The 24,011-nt window shown below is 36.4% G+C and overlaps 1 protein-coding gene across 2 annotated transcripts in view; it reads right to left on the minus strand.

Annotated features, from left to right (window-relative positions):
- Nucleotides 1-3,116: 3,116 nt before the first annotated feature.
- Nucleotides 3,117-24,011, minus strand: part of PDE10A (phosphodiesterase 10A) — a 171,945-nt gene continuing 151,050 nt past the window's right edge. Inside the window, exons 16-22 of one of the 2 annotated variants that reach the window (XM_014875864.2) lie at nt 22,852-23,002; nt 20,132-20,287; nt 16,802-16,974; nt 15,592-15,703; nt 13,782-13,862; nt 11,642-11,730; nt 3,117-7,787 (exon numbers count right to left, since the gene is read on the minus strand). In XM_014875864.2, the coding sequence (XP_014731350.2) occupies nt 7,670-7,787; nt 11,642-11,730; nt 13,782-13,862; nt 15,592-15,703; nt 16,802-16,974; nt 20,132-20,287; nt 22,852-23,002 (880 nt within the window). In that variant the 3' untranslated portion in view covers nt 3,117-7,669. Of the gene's footprint in view, nt 7,788-11,641; nt 11,731-13,781; nt 13,863-15,591; nt 15,704-16,801; nt 16,975-17,784; nt 19,202-20,131; nt 20,288-22,851; nt 23,003-24,011 lie in introns of those variants that run through there. The other variant, XM_088161417.1, reaches the window with a different exon arrangement.

Raw genomic sequence — 24,011 nt, forward strand, 5'->3', positions numbered from 1 at the left:
TACACTTTTAATTTCCAATCACTGGGAATAAATTCAGCTCACAGAAACTGAAAGGATAGAAGAGGCTGTAGAGATGGCAGTCTGTTGTACTCATGCAGTCCTCAAAGGGGAAAGAAAAAAAAATTCTCTACCATAAAATTAATAGTACAAAAGGAGCAAAAAGTAAGAGTTGTCTGATGACTGGAGCTGATTGAAAAAGTTTAAAGGATCCAAACAATTATTTTTACCAGCAGCCCTGGAACAGGACCTGCAAGATGACTTCAGAACAGTAACTACACAGGTGTGGTACCCAAACCAATTTACCATTGGTACTCAAATAGAAGTCAGCAAAAATTTAAATCAAAATTTGCTACAGTATTTAGTTATATGACTTCGAATTTTTTTAAGATTATGCATCACTTTAGCAGCTCAGACATTAAAGGTGCAATCATATATACAAGCTTGAAAGCTTTCAGTGTGACTTCTTAATCTTCCCCTCAGATCCAGAGAAAATAGAAAAGGAGGTACTCATCAGCAGCATACCTGAGGGCATCACAGCCCTGTGATATTTGTTCTCATCTGACAGCAAAGCAAATATCTTCCTCTACATATATATTGAATTCTAAACTGCATTAATCAGGAGAATTTCCAAATATGCATAACACACAAAAAATAAAGTGTTCAGAGGCCTAAATAAATTGAAAAAAACAACAAAAAAAAAAACCCAACCAAAAAAACCAAACCAAACCAAACCAAACCAAAAAACCAAAAAACAAAACAAAAAAAAAAAAAAAGAAACCTCAAAACATCCACTATCTGGCAACTTGTGCAAGATTATAATGAAAATCTGTTACAGAACAGTTTTGTTCCTTCAAGTCCATAAGTAGCATCATAACAGATGTCCATTGTCTTTTCAAATGAACTGAAAATATTCTTGTCTTCCAGCCTGAGTATATTTTAACGTTCAGAAGAAAAGCACATCTTACTGGCTTTTTTCTCAAACTACTCACATGAGAAACTATTTTTTTTTTAGCAAGGTGGCTTTCTTTTTGTCTCAAGATGTAAAATACACCTGATATTGAATATGCTTTTCTTTCCACAAGACAGTAGCAGAAAACAACTTGAACTTCACTAGCTGGAAATTAACATTATGAAGAACTTGTTCATCAAAACTCTCCATATTTATCACTGTGCCACATTCACTACTGCTATTTACATTGATGGTAAAATTCTCAGGACCTTCTGGCAGCTACTGACTCTCTTTGGTGCTTCCAAAATGTTTTTGGTCTTTTTTTCCTTCTTTATTTTTTCTTGCCTTTTTTTTCAAATTATTTTTTTATTTTACAAACCCTATTTTTTTCATTTCCAATGGGCTAATTAAGTAGTGTGTATTAACAACTGATATTATTTTTAAAAGCAGAAGAAATACAGCTAAAGGAACAGAAGGAACACTACAAAAATATTCTCACCTGTATTCATAGGGCTTTCAATGCTGTAAAAATGAAAAACAATTAATGCCAGCTGCATGTTAACAAATGACATGGTCAAGATAATTTAGTCCTGCCAGCAACGTTACCAAAAAAAGCAAAAAACCCCCCAAACTTTACCTGCTATAATTCATTGTTTTCATATTTCTTGAATCTCAGATTTCTCCTTTCCTTTAGACTTTTAAATAGGTATAATGCACACACGAGCTACTTTCTGATGCATTTCTCTGTAACTCATTCTTGAGCCAAAGATCTTCATCTTTGGAAGCAGCTTCTGTGGTACAGGTAGCTCTTCCAGAGAGCTACTGAAACACACGGCAAAAAACTTTTCAGGATTGAAGAAGGGGAATTTCACCCTTAGTAATTTTCTTCAGCAAAATACGTACATCAAAGTAATCTCCAATACTTGTTGAGCAGGTGAAAGCCATTGATATTTCTGTCCCAGAGTGCTTGGATACTTTCAAGACAAATTTAAAGTTCCTCAAAACCAACAGAATATTAATTTCCTCTACAAACATCAATGAACTTAAGTTGCTTTTTTATCTTCCATTATCTGCAAGGGAATATACCCAGGCTTGATTTTTCTAAGTTTCTGATTATGTTCTTCAATGTCAAAGGGCTAAAAATGCTAAGGAAAGCACACCAAATGGACAGTGACCATCAACAGCAAAGCACCATGCTGTGCTACAAGAGGTACGTTTGCACAACAAGCAGAAAAATATGAAAAGCCATGTGATTGACTGCCAGCAATGTTAAAATCTTGTCCAGAAAGTCATTAATTGACCTCAGCCTATAGATCCTTTCCAACAGTACAGAAAGAGGTGCAAAGTACTAAATTAATCGTATTTAGAGAAATATTCCTCTTGCATTTCCTTTCCCTCAAAATAATTCAGAAAATTTGAAATTCAATGAACAAACACTAAAAAATCATTAAATATCAGTGTAGTTTCTCTCTCATCACCAAAGCTGGCCATTGCAGCAAACAGAGCTTTCTGGAAGAGCTGCTCACCAGAGTATAAGTGGATATAAGAGTATCTAAGTGGAGAAATACGCAGATTTAATTTTATCTCCTTTTTTCAGATTTTTTTTTAAATTTAGTTTTTCATGTGTTACTCAGAATTTTGCTTTACAGTTCTCTGAACCTACCTTGTATTTTCAGGATACTGGCAGTTGTTAAAGCCTTATATTGCTTTGGACTAGACCTTACAAATTTGGGCACAGGATTACTTTTTTACAATTCAGTATCTGAGTATCACAATAATTCCTAAAGGTAGCAAATAATCCTATATCACCTTCACTGACATTAGACAGGGGCAAAGCAAGGATCTGTGTGGAAGTTATCTATCAACAGCAAGGTAAGCTGCTGGCAGCAGGAGGGCAAACAGAAAAGGAGATCCCTTTGCAGTTTGGGACAACGTGAACCTGCAATAGGTGATAAAATTGCATTGAAAAATGTCTTATGTTGGGAAAACTTACCTTAAGCAGGAAACTGCAAATACAGGGAACAACAAGCACTGCCTATTCAAAAGGCTCCATCATGTTTTGAATCACTTGTGCTGTGGTTTACTTGTGGTATAAACACACATATATGCACACCCATTCCCATCCCTCACTTGCACTCCCAATAATAGCAAAAATAAACATGAAAAATAATATTAAAAAACTCTGTATTCAGTAATATTCACACCAAAGTATATGTATAGATATATCCATTAAAATTATGAACATTTCTAAATATATTTTATGTATCATACATATATTTATATGTATAATTACATATCCACAGAAGTCATCTTGCTGTGCTAAAGCCAGCAGTAAAAGCAAAAACAGGTTTCACAATAGGACACCCATATATGCATATGTACTGGCTGTTTGGTTTGTGAATTTATTTACAACTTAACTATATCATAATAAATGCTTACTGTTCTATTGTACAAACGTAATAGTAAAGGTTTAGGTTTGTTTTTTAAATACAAAGACTGCAAATGAATACATGAAAAAAATTACACACCATGTACAGTATTTATAATTTATAAATGCAAAGTTAAGACCTCTTTAAATTATTGCACTTGCATATTTTTTACAAAGATAGTTTATATGTATCATATATATATATATGTGTGTGTAAATATATATATATATAAAACAAATTTTTCAGCTCACTAAATGTAGTAAAGTTGAATGTTGTTACCTTGAAGTTCTTTCTTCTCCACATAACAGCCCAACCTGAATTTGGAATATTTATGAAACTACTCTACAAATCAGTTTGATCTACCCTAGAAAGCAGTCCATTATTTTAGGTTTATTTGACAGAGTATACACCCGTATTACAATCGAGCACAGTTTTTGGTCAGAAAGCAAACAAAAGTTATGATGTGCCTTTGCCAGATTGGGATATATAACCTAAAGTTTCAACATGAACTTCCTTGTAGTAGTGTGCAGAAAGCCTTTTCTGTGTTTAGAATGAATAAATTAATTGTTCCACTTCACAGACCTGGTCCAATATCACAGTGTTTGAGGCAAATGCATTATTTCAAGAGGGTCATGACTGATTTGAGTATCTAACAATCTCTATTTTTTAACATGAATAGTGCTTTTTGCTACTCCTACAACTTTAACATTAAATGCTCTAAGTGCAGTCACAGCAAACCAATCACACTGTTTTAAGTTTAAACACAAGAAAGAAAACTGCGCCACATAAAAAAAGATGAATTTCCCCTCCAAGTTAATACACTTGATCATATACTCCAGCTAAAAAAACCAAACAGATTTCATTTCTCTAATGGTCGCTTATAGAAAAAAATTACTTCCACGATTTGAACCATTATAGTAGAATGTTGCAAAATCATGCAAAATTCATAGATTAATCATAACAATGGAACTTGTCATGCTGTAATAAAATAGGTAACATCTCTGATGAGTATCATGCTATGTCAACTATTTTTCTCACTTAGTGCATACCTTTCAGGCACCTTTTCATAATACATTACAAATGCTCAGTTACAACTTCAAACAGTGCTTTTGCTTTTACTAGATGTAAGAGGAAAAAGCAGCTGGAATTATTATCAAGAAAAATGCAATTCCAGAAATATAAAATCTCACACTTCTAGGAAAGGAAAGATCTGTTAAGCTTTTTATACATTCTTTTGAGCAAGATCAGTTTTAGAAGGATAAAAATGGAAGCAAGAATGAATTTTGATAATTTAACTTAATTAAAGTCAGATGTCTTACAAACTTGGATGTCTTAAATAGATTGTGATTTTGAGTCCAGACCTTTGAACAGTTAAATCTCCACATGTCTTTAAAGCTCACGAAATTCAAATGCAGCTCCAAAGTTCTAACTCTTGGTGGGTTTTACTTTGGAAGTGCAGGTACAAGTCCTTTTTCTACAAAATACACTCACAAATCTGTACTCGGTAAATGCTAAGAGAGACAACATTTTCTTAAAAAAAACCAAACAGCTCATCATGACTTTTTGTTGGTCTAGGTCCTACCAAGGAGTAATATTTTGTCATGACCTTTCTCCTTTTACACAGTAGAAAATCAAACCGAACTACAGCCACTGGAGCCGATTTTTAAAAAATTCTAATAGACATACTATAGCAAACATGTATTTTAAGTGGTTTGGACAGTTCTGTATTACAAACAGTAGCTGATTCACTTGAAACATTAATAGAACAACTTATTGCCAATTTGACAAATTTGCCAGGGAAACATGACCTCTATCAGTACTCACAAACTTCAAAACATAACAGTGTGTGATACTGTCAAACAATTTCAATGGTAGGAAACAGAACTAGTGAAGTTATCCTTATTGTCAGTGAGTAAAAGATGGATGAAAAGCTTTCCATACACAGATATAGTGTGATAAGGAATGCTTTTGCAATGCTTTTAAAATCAGCATTTTTAAATAGAAAGGGAAAAAGAAGGGAAAATAATGGCAAATATATTTAATGCAAATACGCTTAAGCAAATATACTTAACCCACGAAGGAAAACATTACATCCAGTATCTGAATTTCAGAGAGCATTTTTGTAGTCACCATAGATTTAGCTAATTTCCATGCAAATTAAGAACCATGGATTATGTCTCAAGTACTTAGTGGATGAAAGGTTGTATCTGCATTTAGCTGAAATAGAATGGCTAAGGAGGAAAGTAGAGGACATAGCATGAGACATTATTCATTCTGTTTTGGTGCAATTGTTTCCTTCCATTTTCTTCTCTTTCTTGTTTTTGCTATTTTTCAACTCCAAACCAGTTTGCTGTGATGACCAAAGAATTGCTGCACTTAGAATTGGTAAGGCAAAGTAAAAAAAAAAAAATTAAGGGGCTGTTGCTAGGTAACATGCATCATATAAATAAGATAACTTCATATTGAATTCTCAGCCTGTGGAATCTCTATGTACAGCAAAGGCTTAGGTGCATTTATACATTATGCAATACGGATCACGTACTGTACACATAAACAGATACTGGCATGTGCTCGACCATAACAGAAGGCAAAACTCAAGAGGCCAAGTTGTTCACATGAAACTCAAAAGCTGGCATGCCTATTAGAGCAATAGAGCCCAAAAGACAGGAGATGGAAAAAGAGAACCTGTGTTGTGTCTTTAGGTCACTACCATTACTCACTGCAGTTACACAATGGCCATGTTATCACGGAACCTCCACAAGAGTGCATTATCTGTGAAAAAGCACAGAATGCAGTATAGGCTGTATGTGAAAGGTATGCAAAGACTGTTTTCACCTACTGTGTGGATCGCTATAAAGATTTTTTTTTTCTCATTTTTAAGAGAAAGACAAAGGCAAATTAAGTGTTGTGAAACATATTCTGTACAATTGCACTAAATTTAAGAGTGGCATTACATATAAGTCTGTGCATAAGTTTGTAAGGCTGAGGCCTAAGTGAGCACAGAACTGTAAACACACCATTTAGTGTACTTGTCTTCAGTCAGCTATTCTGTCACTAAGAAAGGTTTTTCTAAACTTGGAAATTTCGCTAACTAGGGGCAAAAACAAACAGACAAATGGAGAAGTTATCTAATTTCACTAATCTTGGGATGGGGGGGGAAGCAGTAGAAGACATGCAGTGTTATTGTGCAACACAAAAGCTAGTCAATACAAACACATTTTTGATTTATTGTGATGGTACCACAATCCCTCTTATCAGACCTGACTTTTCTGACAAGGCTTTTGTTCCCAGCAGATAGCATACTTCAGGTATGTCTCCAATACCTTTTAAAATACAGCTTAGTAGGTAGAAATAAAAATGATGACTTTACTTAATTGTGAGCTAGGCAAGGAAATTTTTGCTGTCACATTTAAATTTTAATCCAATATTTCTGTCACTATGGATACAAAAACTCCAATCTGAAACTCCCTCTCACATCGGAGATAATTAACCAGTACATCCAGTGTTTTAAGGGAGGAGTTGTCTAGGTTTAAAAAGCATTCTAAAGAACAAAGCACCTTCACTAGTTCTATCAGCATTTCCCTTGTGAGTGACAGACAATCGGCATCATGATGCTTAATGAAGTACTTTAAAACTTGAACCTGAATGTTGGTTTTCCTTTAGTTTGCAGCAAGAGAATTCACTGTAACCTAAGCATAAATTATAATCTCCAAGGATTCTGCTGGAGTTCAAACTGATTACAAGTAGATCACACATAAACATTCACAATAGCAATGGGTATATTGTTCTATTTATAGCCAAGAACTCCCAAGTGACACTGGTGTTAAAGCCAGCCACAGTACGGTATAATAAAAGTACCATTGAAACCCTTACTAGAAAGATACAATTTAGAAGTACCCCATAAGACTCCCTCCCACCCCTATCAGTTTTAAATTAAGGCCTCAGCAATGTAGCCCATGAGATAAGGCCAGTCTTTTATATTCACAAGCTGTAAGTTCTCTTTTGATAGCTGACTCCGAAACATCTGGGTTGTCATTTTCCCTCTGTTTATGTTGTGTCACTGGTGTAGGTCAGGAGATTGGCTGCCAGAGTCATTTAGCTGAGGTAACTCCATGGGTGTTACCTTCCTAGGCAGGTCTACTTCTTAGCGCTTTGTAGCTTTCCTTCTTCCTTTTTTTTTTTTTTTTTTTTTTTTTTTTTTAGTTTTCAAATAAAAATGAAACAAAAACAAAAAACAATCCCCAAAACAAGAAGGGGTGCTTTTCGGGCTAAAGCAATCTGTTGCAGCTGTTCAGTCATCAATCTTCACAGGAAGAGAATCTGAGGTCCCAGGTGCAAGGGATTGAGAAGAAATCCATATAGAGGCTTCCTCACCTCTCGTTACCTTCTCCCATTGACTGAGATTGTCCCTGGAGATGCAAAAAAATCTAAGTTAAGACACTGTTCATAAATTTACTGGGATTTATTTCTTCCTCACAATAATGTCTCCTTTATTATACTTTGAGATTTATATTTATGTAAGTATATTTATATTAGTACCTGTATGTCACCAAGCTTTTATCATCTGTACATTATTTCAGCCTTCAACTTCAGTTATCCCATTTTGTAATTCTGTCTAACTCATATCCACGTTTACTGTATCCTAGCCTACAGTACACCTTCCTTCCCTGAGGCAAGCCCTGAAGCTAGAGGCTACCAACTGCTTCCACAACAAATTTATAGCCCTCCTGGCCATAGGAAAGCCCAGCTGTGACCCAAGAGATTCATGTTTGCAGAGACTGAAAAAGCACCCTGGAGCACAGGAGCAGATTAAGCTTTCTGAAACCCCTGCAAAAGGGCTGCCTGACAGCATATAAAACGTTGCATGCCAAGATCATAGTATCAGTTTTCAATTACTATTGTGGTGATCATATTAGCAGTCTACTACATTTAAAGGGTACCCTTTTCTCGAGATATAAATGTCAAGAAAGAGAGCAAACGCAACTATTACATCTTCGTTCTGTCAGATCCCTAGTTACTAAAGCAACAGTTCTTAGATGCCTTCAGTACACAAACAAGATGGCAACAGCACTAAAACGTCTCCCATGGCATGTCCATACCATGATATTACACCAGAATTTAAGTGGCAAAGCTTTTCTGATTTTTATGTCACAGCCTTGCCAAAACATTTGCTAAACCAGCAAATACTGAACTGAAAGCACAGCTAACAGGTAAGAAGAGAAAATGTTGCATTTTCTGGGGGTGGTGGAAGGCAGGATCTGATGAAGTCTACTAAAGAAAGCTGGTGCCCTCTAGGGTAACACCCACACCATTTTCTGCAAGAAAATGCTCTGCTAGTGCTTTGGCCAACTGGAAGTTATGAAGACAGCATAATTATGGCATTGAACCTCAGCTAATACAATCAGGCACTAAGGATCAGAAAAAAAGAAACATCACAATTTCTGTCTCCTTCCTGGAACTGGGAAAGTAATGAGAATTGCAGCCAAAATATTTTTAAATTATATCAATTTCAGCAAGAATTGAGAGACGCAAAAGTACATGGAAAATGGTTTTAAATTATCTGGTCTGAAATAAAATAAAAAAAACAAAACAACATTTCATCCTCCAAATAAATACACTACCATTTATACTTTGGTAGGCCTACTGAGTACATGGGCTACATAAGTTACCCAGGGCTTATTCTGAACACTGTAGCACAGGTGGGCTAATAGTTTTGATCTACACAGGATGAGAAGAAAGCATTTAAAATGTGAAATAAATTACCAGACAAGAAAATCCTCTGGACTGTTAGTTGCTACCTTATTTTAGTGAAATCAGTGTTGGATACTTCATTTTTTTGTAAGGTATAGATAACACGACTCATTTGCCTTTGAGCTCCCGATGAAGCCCTGGCTCCTAGAGTCTGAAATTAATGCCCAGAGGTTCTAAAAATAAAAGCCTTGATGCTGACATGCTGCCTTGGCTGCTTTTGTTGCTACTATTTGCAGCTGGTGTCTGAGTTTCAAAGAACTCAAGGACACCAGAGCTTAAATATTGTGTTCCAAGAATGAGCACTGCTGCTGAAGAGGTGATATCAAAATTGGCTCAGTCCACAACTAAGGAAACACCAAACAAGAATAAGGTTGCATGCCTCTGATCACACCAAATAACAGGTACCCATCAAAAATAAAGGAAAAACAAAAGTGCAGTGCAAAATCAGCCATTTGAAATACTCTGAAGTATTCTAGACCCTGCAATAACATCTTTTTTTAATAACTGGGCACCTGAAGTTATATCTGTGTTCTGATTTCCTATGCTCCACCTCCAAGCCTTAACTCTTCGACTTCCTTTTCATTCTCTTCAAAGAAAAAGCAGAGGATAATATCAAGAATAAGAGAAAGCTACCGAACTGCTCCTCAGAAGACTTTATGCCAGGATGTGGATTTTCAAGAAGCTCTTTAGTCCTGCAGAGGCTTTATCTACTCATCTGCATTTCAGTTCTGCATTAGCACAATCTAAATTAAAGAATACACAACAGCAAGACAGGGAGCTGTCTGTCCAGAGCTCTATCCAGTGTGGAGACTGCTAAAATTATACTTCTGAAAGCTACGCTAGCACAATCTGAATTACAAACAACAAACATAATTTCTGTAATAGAAAAACATCATATCATCTCTGCCAGGAGTCTGATTGCTTTTACTTCAGACATCACACCTTCTGCAGAGAAACCAACACTTGGAAAGACATTCATGCTTGATCTTCAGAATTAGGGAGAACCTTTATCTAAAGCACATCCCTTCGTGGGTGTTTGATATCTACAATTCAACTTTAAATATCCTCATCTGAGTTCTAAAATATGAACCACCAAGTAAAATGGGCTACTTCTGCAAATAAGCCTCATTGCCATATCCATGTGGCCAGAAATCAAAAGATATGTGTCTTCCCAGATTGTTGCTCCTGTAAAAGATACTGTGCAGTCTTAAGCTCTCCACCTAGCTTCTCTAAGCCATTAAGTGGAATAAAAACTTGATTTTGATCGAGTCTTTACTGTAAGGGTGGTTAGGCACTAGAACAACCTGCCCAGAGAAGCTGTGGATGCCATATCCCTGGAAGTGTTTGAGGCCAGGTTGGGTGAAGCTCTGGGCCCTGTTCTAGCAGATGTGCATTCCCACAGAGGGGAAACCGAACTACATGATCTCTTCCAAGGGATCTTCCAACTCAACCATTGTGAGAGTCTATGATTTTCTTTAATAAACCAAATACATTACTTAGTCTCTCTCTATTAAGGTCTCAAAACATTCCTTCAGCTCTTTATGTTCTCTTGTTTTTTCATGTCTTTATCTACTCTTCTTAAAGAGAAAATATTTATTAAAAAGAAGTAATTTTTTTCCACAAGATCCACAAGAGGAGGTAGCTGTGTCATACAGCCTAAGAAAAAGTTCAAAGTAAGCTAGAATTTAAGAACCACAACAAAACAAAAAAAAGCATTAGAAAGTACTAGTGAGAGCATAGAAAAACAGACTTTTAACCACTTGATAAGGTTAGAGATTGCTGGGATTTCATCAAGCAACTGGGGTTTTCTAGAAAACATGGATTAACCTGAAAGTGGAACACTTTCATGAAGCATACATTGGTTTCAGCAAAATTTTTGTCAGGAAAGATTGCTAAGGCCCAGGACATTATTACTGTACAGAACTACCTACAAAGCAATCCACCATCATTTAAGTGGAGAAGCAGCGAACAGGTAAAGGACTCTTGCCTCTTTTCCAGAACAACCCAAGCAATAGGAGAAAGTTACATTTGCTTCTCCCATACCCCAATGTTACTACTCCTATGCTCTCAACTACTGAATATTTTCTGGATATTTCTCTTTTTGTTTTTTAATAGAAATTTTCTGATATGAACGAAAACCACATCCTTAACACATATTTTTTAATTAAGAGAATACTAGACAAAATTTTCGTGGGAAGCACAGTGAAGTAAAAAGGACACAGAGAGATATTGCACTGAACCAGCACAGACAGGGATGCATAAACACTGAACTGTTTCTCTCTGAACACTTTTGGCATCCAACACATTTTAATCAGCCGTGTCTGTAGATCTACAGTGGGTAGTCCTAGACAGTAGTTATCACCTCTAGGTTTATGAATTGGTTCATGTGAGATGTGTATCCCTGTTAATGTTCATGCAAATTCTAAAATTAAAAATCTGTATTTCCAGATAAACTTGCAAAGCACTCTTGCTTTTTCCTTGACCAAGCTATAAGCTATGCACATTTACTCACCTGCATGCTCGGAGTAGTGGCCCAGTTGGAGGAAAGATCTGTGCAAGGGTGGTATAACATGGGATGGCTACAGCATTGTAGAAGCCAATCTATGAAAAACAAGAATGAAAAAAAAAAGAGTTAAATTGTTGCCAAACTACAATACTGGAAGCCAACAGCTCAAAGTTCTTTACTTAATTACTACTTATATTAGTTAATTGTACTTCTGCATCTACTTTTAATATCCAAATGCTTAAAACAAGCAGCGACAGTGAAATCTTTGGTAATTACAAGCTGCTTACATGCCTTTCTTTTATGACTGATATGGCTGCTTCAGGTAGGGTTTTCTACAGAACCTTTTATTATTCAACTGATTAATTTCATTTGTTCAGGATATGTCTACCTTTTTGGTGTCAGTAATGGTGGGAGGTAGGTGGAGACAGAGACATTTCTGCAAACATTATTCATGTGATGACTTTATTTTTTAAAAATGGAAGGTTGTGCAGCATTCACAAAATATGGTCGGATTATGGATTATTCTGATGTCCTCCAGGGTATGCATTGCATAGCTCAATGTACTTAAACTGCTGGAACCTTTGCACATTTGTCAATGGTGTGCAGTGTGATCCATGATTGGTTTGCAGTTGCTTCTCATGTATGCAGTGCAATATTTTTATATTTTTACCATTATCATATTTAGGGAACACCAAATGAGCACATTTTTAATGACATCTGGCTCATATGGGCTTAGGGGCCTGTGATGGCTACGATGCCACAGCTGAATTGTCATGGCATGAAGAAATTTTTAGCAAATGCTACTTATATATTATCAAGGATGACAGATTGCATTCAGATTCATTATAACATCACTCACTTATCCCAGACTCTTATGGCAGTTACAATAGTGCACTATGATCCCTTCCTTTGGGCAGAATTTTTAAATGCCTTTTAGTGAAATACTATGTATTGTACCATGAGCAAACTTTGGTCCTTATTTAGAAATTAAAGAGCAACTCTCGTCTTCATCAATACAAAGATTCCTCCCATACTGCTATGTAACCAAGTCCTCTGTGTACTTTAAACACAAATAAGTTACATTTTCTGAGCTGTGATCCCAAGACTCTGAGACGAGGTACTTAGACTGCAACCAACAGAAAGAAACTGCAGCTGTTTAGAAGGCAAGGCTACATGCAGATGGGATGTCTGCTTACCCACACTATTTCGCATACTGCCTCATTTTCTTCCCATTTGTTTTGCATTTTTTTTCTTCTTGTTTGCTAGTTTTTAAGGGGGGCTATTTTACTTCAGTGGAAAAAGGAGATTATCCTATAATTGTCAAAAAATAAAATAGGATATAAGATACAGTCACCCTGTAGCCCTTCTGGCTCAATGAAAACCATGGAATCAAAGAATATGATGGGTTGGAGAGGACCCTCAAGGACCATCGAAGTCCAGCTTTGCATAGGCCCATTCCCAGGAGTCACAGCATGTGCCTGAGAGCATTGTCCAAATGCTTCTTCAACTCTGTCAGGTTCGGTGCTGCGACCACTGTCCTGGGGAGCTGTTCCAGTGACCAAACACCTTCTGCATGAAAAAACTTGTCCTGATATCCAGCCTAAACCTCCCCTGACACAGCTTCAGGCCATTCCCTCGGGTCCTGTCACTGGTCAGCACAGAGCAGAGATCAGTGCCTGCCCCTCCTCTTCCTCTCACAAGGAAGCTGTGACTGCAGTGAGGGCTCCCCTCAGTCTCCTCTGGGCTGAAGAGACCCAGTGACCTCAGCTGAGGCTTCCCCTCAAGGCCTGTCATCATCTTTCTCACCCTCCTTTGGGCACTAGCTAAGGGCTGAAGCACCACTTACTAAGATAAAAAGTACTATTGACACTCGTAAAAATTCAAAGTGATTGTGGTCTTAGCTAGAGCTACAAGTACAAAGAAAGGGAAAAAAATGAAGACAGCAAACAGCACGTTGTCATTTAAGCAAAAATTTGAAAACAAGTTTTCCTCTGCTACTTTAAAAATAACATAGTCACATGCAGAACATAGAATTTAGCAGTCTGAATAACCCAATTTCAAAAGCAATATTCACTAATATATGAAATGTTTTATCCATACGTGTTTTATTCATAAACGAGTACCATTTTCCTTAAATAGTTCATACCTGACCCTGAGGGACTTCATCTTTTTTATCTCTGTCCATCATAGGAATAGGCTGAATACCTGTTTTCTTCATTTCATCGCCCTGGAGAAAAGTAGAGAGAAAGAGAGATTAAGAAAACAAAAACAAGACTATTGAGAACTGAATTCATTTCCATCTTCTATTCTATGTCAACCTAAAAATCCAGAATTTAAAATAACGTGTGCTATCAACTCTGAGCCAATCTCAGAAAAATACCCAAGGAGAGGCTCATTTTGTACATTCACCTAAGTGATAATGTAAACAGCAGATGCTGTAAGTCCATGTATACACACTTTCCAAGTGTGTCTTCATAATATAAAGCAAACAGAAGACTAAAACCAAAGAAATCGTTCTATTCTGCTCTATCTGCTCAGTTAGTCTCATCTTTCAAACTACATAATACAATGACTAGTAGAAAACAACTCACCCATCCAAGGAAAAGCTGAGGAAGGCAGATGAATTTACAGCGTACCCTCTTTGTCAAAAATTTTGTCTTTTCAATATATATCAATATCTACCTTTTTTAACTCATCCTTGGATTACAAAAAAAATTAACATCTGGGCAGGCGCAATTACACCCATAATTCCATTTTTACTATTTTTTAGTATGGAACATCAGTTTTATTCTTCCTTGTCCACTGAGGTCACATGATTTGCATTGGAAACTCTTTTTACTTTTAAGCCAAAAAGTTGATATGTAATCAGTGAGGCATGTCAACGTTATACCTCCATTCTACCACTCCTAAGAACACTCACTTTCCAGTGCAAGCATTTCAGAAAGTGAGTACTGAACTAGATCTCTGAGCTTATACAATCAGCATTTTTCAAATATTTTGTTGTAGTCTGACCTGTTTGTAATTAAGAGAACAAGAACATGTGAATATGAAATACACCCACAAGAAGCACACATCTGGAATTTCATAATGAACACGCAACAATCTTCACACTATATGCATGCTACACCAACTCCATGGGTCTGATTTCTATTTTATGCCTGTGTAAAACAGAAATAAGCCCACTGAATACTGCAAGATTCCACAGGGCATATAACAGAAAAGAAAAACACTTTATCATACACACATGCAATAGCAGTCCTGAAAACACAATGTATCTCCTAAAGTTGCATAACTCCACTCCATATATAAATAATATTAAATTTATTCCTCATCCCCAGAGCAGTTACTTCCATTTTAAAAATTAAACAATTAGAATATTTATGCTTCAGCATATGACATGAGAGAGACTGAATATTTATTTATGAACATGATGACATTACTACAGCTTAATTCCTTGTTTCAATTCTCAGTACGCATTAATTGTTGAGTAACTTTCAATGTATTGAAGACCCAGCTCTCGGAGACGCTGTTGTTGAGCTGGCTCACAGAGAAGACTCAAAAAAAATTGAACATTTTTCATATTTGCTTTAGCATTTTCTGTACTCACACTAGCTATATGTTTCAAGGCAGCTGACCTGGAAGGTGGTTTCATATTTTGCATTTCTACAAAAACGACAGCTAGTGACTTCTTCTATGTTCTGTTGCTTGGTCATTTTATGTTAGGACAAACTTTCTACATGATCTTGAACAGAGAGAAAAAACACTGCCTGAAAATTAGACAGCTAACTCAGCTCTTATTAAATAACATCAGAGCAAGCAACAAACACACGCATGCACCAGTGAACTCTCTTTAGAACAAGCACACCAAGATGTTTATTGAAAAATACTTATAGTTGGGTTCTTCCTTCCTGGATGCTTCTGTTTATAAGGAGAGTAAACAAAAGAATCACACATACCTCAGCCCAGAACTCCGCATATATATCATTGGCTGTCAGTCTGGTAACTGGCCACAACTTTGTTACAGAACACAGATCACAAGCTGTCATCATCAGGCCAATCACTCTATCTCTAAAATAGAAAAAAATAACAAGAAATCAAAAGTTTCATAGAGAATTAATGATCTCTCTGCAAAGTTGTCATTTTCCCTTCCTCAGTTTAATCAGCAGCTATGTATACACACTACGAATTTTCTCCCACCTATTGTTTCTTCCTCATTTGCTTATGATTCATTGGTAAGGCATGGCACAGATTGTATACTGTATTCCTTTACATTGTTTGCAACCAGAGTTCATTGACCATCCTCTACACAATCACATACATAGATAAGGGCACAGAATGCCTGTTTGTTCAAATACTCATATACCCCTCTATAATTTTCTGAATATACAGTACAAGTCTATAAAAAGAAAGATGGCATATATTATTGCTGCATTTCTTTGCTTCCTAAAGAGAGAGGAAAAAAAGCTCCTAAAAAGAGGAAAGACTACTTCTGAGTCTGTCTCAAGATGCTGTCATTGCTTGGTTGGAATGAATCTGACAGAGCAAGAATCCAATGCATATCTCTGTCCTATATGCTGACAAACCTGTTCACTGAGTAACTGAACAGCATCAGTAATAGTAAAATCATTACTAGAATAAGGCACACACACAAAAAAAAATCCCATTTAACCAATTTAATAGCACAAATCTATGGCTCGTGAATCTAAGTTTAATAGTCTATAAGTTTTAAAACCTGGCAATTTAATTTAAATTCACTTGTTTTCATTCAATGAAGAATTTAAGATGGCCCTTAAGGACAACTGCATCTTTGTTAATAATGCCTATTCCATGTGAAAAAGCATAGAGTTTGCTAACCTGCATGCCAGTGTGATGACAGTCATTAAAACTGTACCAACAGACAAATATACCAGAGGAAATACACAGAAAAATCAATCACTAAATGCAAAGTGCACTTGGCCTAAATTAAGACAGAAAAGTCATCAGCCATGTAAGGGTCAACACAAAAACAAAGCAATGGAAATTACTGTTAAATATGTAGAATTTCACACACTGCTAGACTTAGATCACATACGTAAGAAATTACCATTCAGAGAATTTTTATTAAAAAATAAGGTTTCTCTTTCTAGACTAACGCCACAGGGATCTACTACTGGTTTGCTGCTTTACCTGTGTGTTTGGTTCTTAAGGTTTAATGCTCCTGTCTGATGCAGCTCTTCAAGTTGTTTTCTGTTTCCAAAATACAGGGCAAGGTCTGTGGCAATGATGGCTTTCCGGATGATCTCAAGTACTTGCTCATATTCGCTGGAGCTCAGATTGGAGAAGACATTGTGCCCTTCCAGCTATGAAAAAGTAAAAAACCAATAAAAAGCACAAGCTCTAATTCTGAGATGATTTCAGTCTTTACTTCACCAGACAGATTACGATGGTTTTACAGCCCAATGACAAGTTTTGTTGCAAATTCAAATGTTAATAGCCTGAAATTCCCATTTTTATTTTTCCTTTGTAAACACTGTAATGAAAAAACCTATGACTAAGCCACCAATTTGTTTTTGGGACTGATCCTTCTGAAGTCTAAAGGTATTACTAAAGAAAAATGATTGAAATATTTTTCTTTGATTTAAAAGCACTATAGACACAACACTTCCAGACAGTGTTAACTTGGAGTGATTAAATTCTGGTCCAGAGTCAAGTGGGTAAACTGAGTACCTGTACCAGTAAACTCCCTTAAACATACTTTTGATACTGCACTATATATAGAATGGATAAAGAAACACTGAAGTTAAAAATACAAACAAATTTTGTTTTCCTCGTGTTGAAATGGGCCTGAAATCGCTGCATTTACTGACATAATTTTCTATACAAAAATAATTATTTTAATGCATATGAACATTTAGGGGGAAAAGCTGTTTTGTTCAACCTTAAGTTGAATGACTCATAAACTAAAGATAACCATTTCCTCTATGGAGGCTCTGGTAACACACCACTGTCATCACTTTTCAATTTCCACTAGGTATTATTGTGCATTTAGCTGACAATAACCATGCACTGTGATCACTCATGAAGCTATATCACATTTGGAAAAATCAAGACTATCTGCTGTCTCTAAGATTTGGAAAACAGCTTGTCAAATATCTTCCTACTGTTGAGAGGAAGCAGAAAAAAAAAAAAAGAAAGAATGAGCTAGCCATGTCAAGGTGTGCACATTCAGAAAAAGAAAATATCATTAAAATATATCAAATGCAGAGGTGTTTTGACATTTAATTGGCATTTGGGCTGAAGCTCAAAAAGTTTCCCTGACTTTCGTCAAGCATTTACATAATTTGCTCAAAATAAATCCTCTGCAGTACAGATAGGCTTGGTTTCTCTCACCATCCGGAACATAAACATCATTTTCCAGGACTTTTACTTAGACAAGTAGATTTATTGTGAATAACGAATAGAAAATACAATCCATCTATGTCTCAATGCTCCTTTGACAGATTTCTAAGTCATGGAACATGATGTTTAAAAAAAAAAAATTCAGAACATTTTAACCCATCATCAGCACTTGGGGAGCAAAAAATTATTACTACTAGTTCTCACAATTCAGGGTTTTGGGTACCCTTTACTTGTTGCCTAATTCCTGGGACCAGGCTATTTGTCCTAATATTTAAATTATTCTGGATTCTACTCTTGGGCTTTAGAAGCAGCACTCTCAGAAACACCACTGTGACAGCTTCTGTTCAGACTACTCAAAAAGAACTGATTCTGTAAAGTGCTGACAGAAGCTGCCACTTATGAGTGTGTCACTTAGGCTTTTGAGTAGTACATACAACTCTGAAGATTCTGTTCTCTGCCTGCTGAGCTAAAACTAGTGAATAGAATCCTGTGTCCTAAGTATGGTGTACACTAGAACTGCAGGTGGATGAGCAAAGTAGCTCAAATTTCAAGCAGTTAAAAGTACTGCAGGTTACAAATGTAAAATGAAAACTTAATCAGATAAACACTAAAGAGCTTGGTGGATTGGTCTGTCTTTTTTTTCCAATCAGTCCATGAATCCAGTAAGATTTTTTGATTCAAACAAAACCCAGCAAGTCCAAAAGGGTGCTTTAGTCTGCCTTTGCTGGTAATTACCACCCATGGATGCTTCAGCAGCTGGTGTCTTGAATCCACTCTACAGCCCTGGCCACTTATTCCCCTTCCCTCACTCATATTGACAGCAAATGCTGGAGGTGCCAGGGAAGCAAAAGGGTTCCCTGCCTTCATGGCAAATGGGATTTTCATCGATTACAACATTTCTGCCAGAAAAAATGCAAAATGGTTGGGACAGTGAAGTGTTAATGATTGAGTAACATGCTCACTGTGCACAAATTCACACGAAGAATGAACACTAAACATCTAACGCCATACCACCACTGAAGGATTCAATTACACCCTCCTACATGAAGGAGCATTCAGAGGTAAAGCTTCCATTCTGTGATTAAATGTATGATACCTAAAACCATACTCATGTGATTCTGAATACAAGACAAAATATGCATTTTTCCTAAAAGGTGTTTACGTATTTAAGGAAATAAATATCTTCCCCTGAAAAACCAGAAAGAAAAAAAGGTTAACAAGGAATTAGTGGCAAAGAAGCAAGGAAAGGCTGTAACTTGAGTGTGCACAGAAAACTAAAACTAGTGACCACAAGTATGTCATGGACTGGCAGTGGTTTACAGGTAAGAGTTCTCACTCTTCTAATTGTGAATTATATAAATTTCACTCATGAGAAAATATGTGTGTGTTAGTAGCACACCTGTATTTTCCCAAAAAGTATCTGCATGTTTTCTTGCAGTTTTTTCTCCATTAAATATAAATACACGTGACCTCACACTAGGAACTCTTTCACAGAATATTACCTTACCCACGTTTTTTTGTTTCAAATTGCCAAATAACAAAAAAGCATACAATAACATAATGAAATAAGCTTACAATTTTCATGCATGGAAAATTAGCATCTCCCCTTTCATGCCACACATTCAATGTTCACAGAATTTATTACAGCAGGTTTTCAAGTTTCTCATAGAAAATTTTGCTAGTACTTGAGTTCTTATTCAAAATTTCAGGATGGTTGAAGATCTTTTTGAAATGCATTATAACAAAAAATATATATGTAACTAAGAAAACGATTTTTATTCATTTTCAAAGTTTCTATTCCACATGGTCATGGGAAAAACCTCCAGAGAAGGAGAAGCTAAAAGCTTCAAAGGCAGGCCACAAGTAAAGACCTTCAAATACACAATATTTTCATAACTTCAAGATTTTGAGAAAGCTGGGTTTTGCCCTATTGTTGAATCCTTAGGTTGCTAATTGTGAAACCCAGCTTGCTGTAATAAATCTTCTATTCTTCTAAATGAGCAGTATAATAGAGAAATTAAACTAAGCATGCTCCAGAAAATCTACTTGGTAATGATGTGACTCCTCTTTCCACCACTGGACACTAATGCACAGAACATACAATTTCAATAATCCTACCTGCAGGATGGATACAGTCTGTGAGAAGTGGTGCTGTTCCATCGTTGATGTGGAATAGAGAGCAGCTAAGGGGTGATCAAATTTCTGAAGATAGCTGTTGCTGTAACCTCTGTGATCCAGGTCATGACACAGGCATGCAACTAAAAGACCCTTTCGCTACAAAAAAATCGACACAAGCATGAAAAGCAAGATGTATTTCCTGCCTCTAGATGTCACTCTCTACCCAAAATACTGTAGAAATTGCAGTATGCTAACACTGCCTTCAAACAGCACATGTAGAAATATCCTAAAACATGAGAGAAACATCACAGTGAGGACGTGCTGAATTAAAATTCTTGGTCCAACTGTAATTATATTATGCATTTAAAAATCATTATTTGACAGTAGCATACTATTGGATGGACTGCGCTTCAGAAGAAATCTGCATTTTAAATAGTCTGGATATCCACTGAATCCTTACCATGTTTATTAAAACAATAAAAAGAGCAGTTGTTGAGGGAGAAGAAATGTACAAGATGTATGATCTGTTGGTCAAGACAGGTGCACTGAAGTTCAATGCCAGATCTGCCTCTGCAACGTTCCTAGAGATATTAACCAAATGTTCTAGTGGGTTTTTTTCTAGGAAGTCACTAGCATGAGTCACAAATGCCGGACAATGCAATTGTAAACAAATAAAGACAGTAAATGGGGTTTTTATATAATTAATCCTTAATATCCTGAAGAAATGGAGTCCCTGAAATCTCTTTTTCAAAAGGCTTTCACACGGCTTATGTGTTTGGAAAAAAAATCATTAATATTCATGAAGTATCATGAAAATTTATTCAGAGACCCAATTACTTTGTCTTATAAGTGGTTCTGATGAGTGTTCAGTAAACAAGGATAAGGCTATAAAATGAAGCAGAAAAAGAATATTGATTAACCATCTATTACAGTGCACAACATCCAACCTGGATACTATACTAAGAGACCAATGAGTCTGTGGAAAAATAGCAATGATGCAATTAGAAATATTATCACAAATACACCATGTGCAGAAGCAAGGCTGTAGCAACACTAACTGTATTTCTGATTTTGAGACATTCACTTCTATTTTGAATGATGCCTTTTCAATATTGCATCTGTTGAAGTGAATTTTTTAAAAGCAAATAAATACCACGGGTGATGCAGCAGCATGTGTCCACATAGATCCTCAGCAGAGGTTCCTAAGAACCCTTTGGAGCATAACACACACCTCCATCCCTTGAAGTTGTGCAGTAACAGCTGGTCCCAGTCTCCATGCCTCAGGAAGTCATTCTTGTCCCACTCCTCCAGGATTATACAATGCCTAATAACAGCATTCTTGTCCTTGTACCTATTGTCTCTGACTGGATCCCACATCTTTAACCACTGCATTTTTCTTTATTTTTCTCCAGATTAGGGTCTCCTCTACAGTGTTTTATACATCTCTTCCCATCTCTAAATCTACTGAAGTTTGTGTCAGCATCCCTCACCTGAGGTCAGCCCATCCCTAGATCTCCAAACTTTCTTTCAGAAGTTTCCTGTATTTTTGTTGGATTCATCTCCAGTATCAAGAAAGGAGACTGGTGAAAAGAGCTGGAACATGGACACTCAAACAGATGAAGGTTGGCTGGAGTTTACAGGGAAGAAAGACTGCTGCCATCTCTCTTAACAGCTGTCTCTTTTGCTCTCCCTTTCTTAGCCCCATCTCTTTGGAGGTGCAGGGTTACTACTTGGTTAGTACTGAATGCTATCAGAGCTTTAAAAACTGTCTGAGGCTGTACTCCACAGATTTTTGTTGTTAAATATTTTTTTTTCCAACCTTGGAATATAGCTTGGCCAAATTTCAGCATATGCTGAAAAATATTTGCATTTCAGTGCCAATTTTCAAGCCTCTGCTTTACAGCAGGACAGACTAGACCTTTTCAAATGAAAGTTCACCAAGTTTCCTTTTACCCTTATACACTGAACAAAACCTAGATTTCTACTAGCATATCTCTTTTAAAGAGCCAAACAATTGTGCCTGAAATTTTCCCAAATGAATCACCTTGAGGAAGTTAACAAAGCCTGGAAAATTACAGCCCAGATGAATAATATTGAGTTATATACAACTGAAAACAGGTTCATCAAGTCAGAAGTTTCATGTAACATTAATAAGAGACAGCACTCTCTGTTGCACCTACTATAATTCAGAAGAAAAACAAGTGACAGTTTTCCATACTGTGTATTAACATTCTAAGCCTTCCATTTTACTAGTTACCTTAGTGATCACTTAGTTATCACTTAGTGATCAGTTTAAAGTTTGGCTCTTCTCCTTTACTCACATATGTCAGCCGCCTCTGCAACCCTTGTTCCTCCTATTCAGCATCTCCTAAACCTCACAGGATTCAAGATCTAGGGAGTTGCGTTTCCCTCTCTCACAACAGATCTGACAGTTAAATAAAGACTGTGGTTGTAAGTGGGCAGGAGAACCCCAAAACTTAGCACACAGATTTATAGAAAATCTACCACTGCTTTTTAAGGGGCAGTCCTGAAAAACATGACGAGGATTAGGAATCTGAGTAATCCTTCTCCCTTAAACTTTTTACCCATATCCGTTCCTCCATGAAGACCTTTACATACTCTACCCGACCTGACAAGAAAACTCTAGCACAGAGAATGTACTTGTACAACAGCTGACAGCTCTTCTGAGGTGTGGTGACTAATACCATCATGCCACCTACCTCTAGATCAGTGAAAAGCCCCTGGTTGTTCTGCAGTATGGCATACATGCAATGTGCGACGGTAACTGCATGCTTCCAGTTGTGGTAGGGCACGCGGCGATAATTCTTCTTTACAGACATAGTAAATCGGCACAGCTTTTCAAGTTCAAAGCTAGGAAGAAAATAATTTGGTTAGAGACAAGAAATAAGAACAGGAAAAACAGCCAGCAGAGGAGAAAATATGGTCTTTGGTTTACCCTTCTTGCTAGGATTGACTCTCACTGTGCATGACTCATTGAATGCCATGAAGAGTCACTCGAGTTTGGCAAGGACAGAGGAGTGTGGATGCCTGACAATGTTCTTAATTTAATCTGTTAAATTCAGGAACCTAAGTCATGCTACCCAGCTCAGTCAACACAATTGCATGACCTTCCCCGCTCCCAGAAACTTTAAGTGATTTCTTTCAATTGCTTATTCAACTTGAAACATAGTACAACTCCTCATCTAATGAGTAATTTGAAAACATGATTTGTGATCAAAACAAAAAATGCAGGGTTTTTTGAGCATAAGACCCAGAAGAAATAAACCTGTTTAAATAGAGATGTTTCTTATTGACATTGTGAGAAGTGAAAGACTTTATTTTTCCAATACTGGTAGATTTTTTCTTCCAGTTTAGACCAACAGAACAAAAATTCACATCACACGGTTTCTTCACGTCTCACCAAACAATATTTTGTTAAGTTTTAAATCAATTACTTTTCCCTCATAAAAAAAGCAGTTTTCTTTTATTCCATTTTTCTCCCCTGTTGCTGCGATTTGACTAAGTTCCACGTTTTAATAATTTCTTGGATATATGAGGAAAGTGGTGCTAACGTTTTAGATTTGCAATACTTTTGAGGTGAGAAAAAAACCTGAATGTCTCTGACCTATGTGTAAAAATGTAGGTATATCTACTACATGGAAATGGGAAGAAATGTGTATTTCGACAGTTGTGTGCTGAGCAATGTAATTATTATTCTCAGCCTTAATCTGACATTAGGAAAACCAGAGGCATATTATCTTTCAAAAATGTTGTTTTCTTTTTTAATTCTACAAAGTCAAACAGCAATAAAACTATTGTTTAAAGTAGGATAATGTCATAATTTGGAATATCACAATAGTCACTTCCATCTACATCCAAT

This window comes from Sturnus vulgaris, chromosome 3 (genome assembly GCF_052056855.1).
Source record: "Sturnus vulgaris isolate bStuVul1 chromosome 3, bStuVul1.hap1, whole genome shotgun sequence".
Classification (NCBI taxonomy): Eukaryota; Metazoa; Chordata; class Aves; order Passeriformes; family Sturnidae; genus Sturnus; species Sturnus vulgaris.